Raw genomic sequence first — 8362 nt, forward strand, 5'->3', positions numbered from 1 at the left:
TTTTTTTTTTTTTTTTTTTTAAATTTTTGGAACACTAATATTCTTTTGTTCTTAAATCCATGATTGTACTGCTTTTGGACAGCAATTTGTTTCTCAGAACTTTGACCACCTTTTAATTTTGAATCTACGAATAATTTTTTGAGTAAAATATTTAGAGTTTGAATCTTGAAGAACAAAGAAGTCCTAGCAAAGAATCCATGAGACTCTGAAATTGAATGTAAATTGAAACAAAACATTTTCTTGAAACTTCAAAAAGGGTTTTGTATCTCTTTTGAAGTATTCAAACCCCCGAAGAGTAATACTAGGTAAAATTTTCTCTTCAAGATCAAAACATTCGAACCATGTTTGAAAAATTTGGATTGCAATTTTGATTAAAAAGAATAAACCAAGAATGAGTCACTGGTGTAAAGTAAAAAATATTATACCAAGCATCCTTGTAATCAAAATAATTGAAACAAGATTTGAATGATTCACCTTCAGAAAGGGGTATTCGTTTCTCATCCCATGGATTTTGTCTCCCGTCTTCATATGACAATACCCTTTAAATACTTATTTTTGAAAAATCAATTTTATTTGGATTTTGTTCATTTGGTGTGTGAGAAGTTATAGCTGATCTTGTTTTCTTAAGGTTAGCTTCATAATATCCTCAAAATTTTTTTATATTGGTTGGCATGAAACAATTTTTTTTTGTAAAAGGCTTAAAAAAAATTTCATCAAGGGATGAATATCTATTGATCCAAGATGTTTCTATTTGAAAAATTGGATCATAGGTTGCTTTGAGAAAATATTGAAAAGTTGGAGGGAGATTTATTTAAAGAAGTTTTCTAGATCCTTGAACAGCTTTTTTGTAATTTGAAGGTTTGGATTCCACATTGATAACTACCTGAGCGTTAGTGGTTAATCTCTAACATTCGGTAGTGAAATTGATCATTTAACTTTAGGTCATTATAATGCATTATATAAGAATAGTCATATTTTGGTGATATCAAATGTTTCTATGCTAACCTGGCATCGTTTGAGTAGGTCAGGAATTATATGAAAGTTGTGAATAACTAATAGAGGATTCGTAACTATGAGATAATAAGAGATTATGATTTAAATTTTATTCGATTAAGTTGATATTGAAATTCTTGGCAAAGTGAGCATGCAAGTTGAAACTTATTTCGATGATTATTTACTTAAGAGTAGGATAAAAGATATGATCGATAATCAAGACTAACGAACTTTCATATCTCGTAATTGATGAAAGGATTATAGTTTCACAATAAATGTATAGATTTAGTTGGTCACACCACATGATATTTTTCTTCGTATATATTGCTTTGAGACATTACTAGATATTAATCTAGGACAAAAATGCGAATTTAACTAATTTAGATGAAATCATAGAAGGAAAATTTTAATTTATCTTTTTTTTAATTAGATCAAAATAACGATTTACGTCACCCGACGCCGCGATTGGGAACCTAATGTCTCATACACAAAAGGAAGAACCAGAAGAATGATCTTATGAATTAATTAATTGACAAGTGATGGAAATTTATATAATTAATTAATTGGATTGTTTATTATGGACTTAAGTTAATTGATTTGATTAATTAACTTATAGGCCAAGTTTAATTAATTAGATTAATTAAATATAGTGTCGGCTTATGTTTAGTGAGTGGGTTAAGCCATTTTTTTAAATAAAAACATCCACACTTTTTTAATGATATTTTAGGGTCCACTGAGACAGGTCGATGGGGGTTAAGGGTTCCTCAATAATATCCGTCGAAACCTAGAAAACTGTGAAATTTCTCTAGACTGGTTAGCCTCTCCAATTTAGAATTGCCTCTACTTTGCTTAGATCAACTTCTATTCCTCGAGCTATAATGACTTGCCCAAGGAACACTACTCGTTCCAGCCAAAATTCACATTTGTTAAATTTTACATAGAATTTCTCATTCTTCAAGATTTTCATCACAATCCTTAAGTGGTCCTAATGCTCTTCTTCGTTCCTTGAATAAATTAGGATATCATTAATAATTACAATAATAAATCGATCAAGAAAATCATGAAAACATGATTCATTAAGTCCATGAATACTCTAGGAGCATTTGTCAACCCAAATGGCATAACTAAAAACTCGTAGTGACCTTACCGAGTCCTAGAAGCCATCTTCGAGATATCACATGTCTTGATTCTTAGTTGGTGGTATCCTGATCATAAATCAATCTTGGAAAATACTATTGCACCTTGAACTTGGTTAAACAAGTCCTCGATTCTTGGAAGAGGATACTTGTTCTTAATTATAATTTTGTTTAGTTCTCGATAATTGATGTACATCCTCATTGATACATCTTTCTTTTTGACAAAAAATATCGGAGCTCCTCATTGTGACACACTGGGTCGGATGAATCCTTTTTCTAGCGATTCTTCTATCTGCGCCTTTAGTTCTTGTAGCTCTTTTGATGTCATTCTGTATAGGGTCTTAGAAATAGGTATGACTTCGGGGGTAAGATCGACCGTGAACTCCATTTCTCGTTTCAGTGGCATGTTGAGTAAGTCATATGGGAAAACTTCTGGGTATTCTCGTACCACTCTAACCTCACTGACTATCAACTTCCTAACTCCTTTTTTGTCTATTACTGACATAAGAAAACCCACACTACCTCCTGATTGTAAGATCCATCGTGCTTGTAATAGATACAACATGGAATAGGGACCTACACTTAGCCACTGATTTCTTCTTTGGGGTTTTGAAAGATCACCTCCTTCTCGAAACAATGAATTGTTGCATGATTCTTAGATAACCAATTCATCCCAAGAATTATGTTGAAATCTTACTTATAGTTCCATCTCTAAAGACCTACAATCGATTTCTAACTTTGTCACCTAAACTATAGTATCCGTGTTTAGCATCTTTTTAGAGAGTACAGACACTTCTATAGGTAAATATTGTACAATATTCACATCTAATCTTTCTGTGAATTTAAAGGATATAAAGGAATGAGTATCACCATAATCGATTAATACATAGGCATGTAAGTTAGATATTAAGACGTTACCTTCCAAAATTTTACGATCCTGATCCTCTTCCTGTTCAGTCAATGCAATGATTCTTGCATGTCCCTTGGGTATATATTCATGTCTCTGCTATGCACTTCCCTGATTTTGTTGGATCTTAGGGCAAAACCTAGTCATATGCCCTTGTTCCCCACACTGAAAACATGTGTTCGTCCCTAAGAGACAAGCCCACAGATGATGTTTCTTGCATTTGTTACAAAGCAGGTAGCTCTTATTGTCACTTTGACTATTACATTCTTTGCCTTTTTTACCATAGTTTTGTTGTCCTTTGCTCGTGTTATCTTTCCACTTGCACTTTCCATATGCCCATATAGTTGTTTGTTCTCCTCACTAGAGGGGCTCCTGAAATCTGCCAGTTGTGCCTTTGTAAACTCTTCATGGTAGGTTCCTAGTTCAGGCACTACCATTGCCTGACTCAGATCATCCCTTAAACTTTGTTCAAAAATCCTTACCTTTTTCTTGTCCATATCGACAAAGCTAAGGGAAAAATGGGATAATTCTTCAAACTTTCACTTATATTAGTAAGAGACATCAAGCCCTGAGTCAATGTAATAAACTCAGTCACCTTTTGATTTCGAACACTTGTAGGATAGTACTTCTTCAAAAAGTTTCCCTTGAATTGGTTCCATGTCCACATATGTTTGCGAGCCCTTGATCTTGAGGTTGAGTCCTACCAGCTCATGACGCCCTTTTTTAGCATAAATGTTGTGCATATAACTTTTCTGGAGTCTGGGTAGTCAATGAGATCGAAGATCCATTCTATCCATGTCAACCGATCTTCTGCTTCCATGGAATCTAACCCACCCGCAAAAGTTGGAGGGTGCTATTTCCTAAATAGTTCCACGACAATAACAGTTGTATTCTGTATGTATGTCCTCTGTCATTGTCAGTGTTTGTTACCGTCGTAGTGATGACGGTGATAGTGTCGATTGTCGTGGTGGTTGTTCTGGCATTGTTGCTAGGCGAAGGTACACATCACGATAAGGAATTGTTGAGTAAAGTGTGGGTCGACCTTGTTAAATTGGGGTTGTTCATCATTAATTTTTCTATCTCAAGATACCATAGCCTTAATGAATAATATTACAATAAGTAAAGATGGGAAGAAAATTTCTTTTCATTGCTGCTACTACTACTACTACTGCTACTATTATGAATAAATTTGTAAAATTGGAGTTTCTTGAAAAAAAAAAAAAGAGTTTCTTTAAAAGGAGGATTTCTTGAAATGGGATTCTATAGGAATATTTGGAGTAGATATTTCTTAAAATAAAATTTTCTTAAAAGTTTTTGAAAATAGAATTTTTTTTTAAACTTAAAATTTTCTTTTCAATATTGTTTTTGTCTTATTGATTTGAATAACGCTCATCTAAAAGACTTCCAGGAGAAGGGGGTGGCTCACAAATGGACTGCTTAAATCCCAAGCTTTCTTTAACAGTTTAAGTCTTTTTAATAAAGTCTTTCAATCTTGCAAATACATAAATAAATAAATAAAACTTAGAAATACGTGAAAACCAAAAGTGGCTAAAATATGAGATTTATTATTATTATTATTATTATTATTATTATTATTATTATTATTATTATTATTATTATTATTATTATTATTTCCTAATTGACATGTCCTAATTTAAAGGCTATCTAAATTCCTTTGCTATAGTTTTCAACAATTGAATCCAAGTAATAACATAATGTATATAACATAATTATTTATATCATTTTGAATACTATAATTCAATAAGAACGTGACATGTCTTTTTAATATTTTATGCTGCTACATGTAAACAATTAACTTGTGATATTTTTAATTTTTATAGTAAATCTTATTTATTCATGCATTCATAAATTGCATTCTTATATAACTAACATAATCATATGTGCATATAAACTAAAGATATTATGTATAATGATGAAACTTATGGGATACCTGATTTGAGGATGACAACTTGGAGTATGCCTTTGAGTGCAAGAAATCCTTTATTTCTTATTAAAACTTATTTATTTAAAACTAATACTTATTTTTGAATTAATAATTTGAAGAATAGTATTTGAATTGTAAAATTTCTTGCAAAGCAAATAATAATAATAATAATAATAATAATAATAATAATAATAATAATAATAATAATAATAATAATAATAATAATAATAATAATAATAATAATTTTTATTTTTTATCTGAGACTATTGGAAAGTAAACCCACTCTAATACCAACTATGACGGCCCGATTCCTTAATGTTTCGAGTGTCACTAAATCATAAGCTAAAATTAATTTAAGTGATATTCAACATTATTATATAAACTATTAAAGAACTTACTAAATTCAATTAATGTAACGCATTTAGTAAGTTAACTTGAAATATCTTATCAAATGAAAATAATAATAGTTTGACAACGCAATAATTTTATTATTGAAACTTCTACCACCATAAGCCATCTCCTTGCCGAGCGTCTTGAATCATTAATTATCTGAAAGTAGAGACATAATGGGGTGAGAATAATTTTCAATAAACTTGTGTGGATAATGATTTTATATATGTATTTCTACGAAAAATTCATAATTTGTATAGTGAGACACGAAAATTAGACTAAACTTATATGATGCTAAATTCTTGTGCATAGGGCTTCTACACTCCAGTTCACTCTTAATAAAATATACGTAACATGGACCAAAACATAATATAGCCATAGAAATATTACATACACGAACATTAGCCACCATAAACATAAAGCACTACTTACCTTTTCACTAAACAATTCAAAATGATAAAAGCAATTATTGTTGGAAAGAGATCCTTGAGCCGTTTGTAGGGTTGATTATTCATGTGTGATTGTATAAGTTTATGACTATATTTAAAATGATAAGAGAAAGAGAGGTGGAGAGACAAAGTTATAGAGGTAGAGAGGGAGATTGTAAATAGTTGTTGAGAATAGTTTAGTGTTGAGTTTGTCTCCTATTTATAATGTAAATTCTTGACCATGTGTAGAAATGGCTATATGTTAGGCATGGTTAATGCTTAAATAGTGTATTGTCATGAAAATGGTCTAATCAATTCATTTAATTACGTGGTCAAATCAATTACATTGGCTTAAAATATAGTGTGAATAATACATGTGGTCAATAAATCATATTTAATCAAGACTAATTGGCATATTTACATATGTTTTACACATAATTTAGTCTAAATTCTAAAATAACTTTCCACTTAAATCCTCAAACTGTTGGCTATTAACCAATAAGATCATTAGACTAGGCCAGTTACCAATAAAGTCATTAAATTTTAATAATAATTCACTTAAACTCTAAATTTAAATCTAACAATTATTAGGAAAAATGGTTTGAATGCAAAAGTAGAATTATCTAAAAATTTACAAATTTTCTTTAATTTAATAAACAATATCAGTTAGATGTTCACATCTATGTTATATCCAGCATAAATTATTCAAATTTTTGAATTAATTCTGAATCACGAACTTTTGGTCTTTTGGATAATGTATTTTCAGCTTTTTAATTTCAAGAACTTTATATTTCAAACCTCCAAGTCTTTTATGGTATTATCTAAAGTCAAGACTGTATCGGTGAGTGGGCATATTCTTTTAATTAAATCAAGAAACTAATTCTTGAACTAGACAATTGAGTAAGATGAGAAAATAATTAATTTCTCTCTCTCCAAATTTGAACACCATAAAAATATGTATTATGATTGTTGTACAAATTCATAGGATATCTAGTTTCCATCTAGTCTCTATTTATAGAGAAATAATAATTACAATCCTTGTACAATAATAATTTCACATTGAAATAAGATTTTTAATTAAAATCCAAGTAGGAGTTTTAAATAAATTCAAAATGCAATTAGTTTACATTTAATTATATATGTAGTCTTAGAACTTCAATTACAATTATAATTAAGTTTACAACTTTCATAATAATTACAATTAAGCCCAAAACCATTATAATTACCATAATTAAGTTTCAATACTTTATGTAGCTATCATAGGGACCTGATCGAACATATATTATCCAAGCTCCAATAATTAAATCATGTCTAGTCGACCTTAGATCACCCAATTTAATTATTAGTTTTTACTTTTTTCACAAAAGGCAAAAAACTGAACTTTTGGAATATATAAGATCACAGAAGTCAATAAATCTGTAATACTTTTCTCTGACCTGTAGTATACGTATTTTATTCCTGTCCGAGATCCTATAATTAGGTAATAGGATAAATGACCGTTTTGCCCTTCTAATTATTCTCACCAACTTAAGTACCATTTTCTTTAACGATTCTGTGAACTAATCACAGATGTCGAAATTTAGCTGTCGCTAAATACTGATATCTGATCAATTGTTCAATAGAAAATACTTGAATAATCACCAAATCCATTTTTCAAGATGATGGTTCCGATCACGAATTCATATTCTCTACTCTACTTATTCTCAAGTACCCAAATCATCGAGATATTTGATCAATCAAAATGACTTCATCCATTGATGAATCAAAGAACCATTAAAATCATGAAAAAGGATACACATAATCCAGTCGAGGGATTTAGATGAAATACACTGCGATCTAGTGGAATTTAATTCTTTGCATGATTGTACTATAGAATTAAACTTGACAAATGGTCTATTCAATGCACTCCAAGTGTACTAGTGTGACTTTTAACTATTTTTGTGATTAGGACAAATCACAAACCTAAATAATGAATCTGTCAACACTACAGCCTTCGAGACAAGGTGCCAACCCTTATACATCGATTGTGCACTAATTATTTATGATCAAAATATAAGTTGTGTCACACTGTACTTCACAACACAACTACCCAACTTATATTATCATAAGTAATCATAGGCAATTTAATTCGCATGCTCAATATAAATAAATGCAATAAATAACTAAAATCATAATTTATTTTTTATAAATAATTATTTTATCATAGCAAAATATACTATATAAGGCATACAACCTAACATAAATTTAAGATGTTAAATAAACCCACCATCGATAAAGGAAAACGAGAAGGAAAAGAAGAAGGATCCAAAGAAAGAGATGCTACAAAAAGAAACATCCTCATTAAGAACATTGGGCCTCCATTTCCTCTAAAAAAGAAAACGACTCTTGATGAGTCAAGAAATAAATCAATTTAGTAGAGCTCATCACTATCGTAAAAATAATCGAACTTAACAAGCAACTGTAGGAGTCGGAGGTGAACTTCATTAAGAGATGGAGGGGAAAGATTTGCCAAGGAAAGGCCCAAAATATTCTGAGGGGTGAAACTGAGGAACTTGAACCAACC

The 8362-nt window shown here is 30.3% G+C and overlaps 1 protein-coding gene across 1 annotated transcript in view; it reads right to left on the minus strand.

Annotated features, from left to right (window-relative positions):
• The window catches only part of LOC111369998, a 7702-nt gene extending 5371 nt beyond the window's left edge, over positions 1 to 2331 (minus strand). The window contains exon 1 of the mRNA XM_022991717.1: positions 2235 to 2331. Within this exon, the coding sequence (XP_022847485.1) occupies positions 2235 to 2331 (97 nt within the window). The remainder of the gene's footprint in view (positions 1 to 2234) is intronic.
• Positions 2332 to 8362: the final 6031 nt, after the last annotated feature.

This window comes from Olea europaea, chromosome 21 (genome assembly GCF_002742605.1).
Source record: "Olea europaea var. sylvestris chromosome 21, O_europaea_v1, whole genome shotgun sequence".
Classification (NCBI taxonomy): Eukaryota; Viridiplantae; Streptophyta; class Magnoliopsida; order Lamiales; family Oleaceae; genus Olea; species Olea europaea.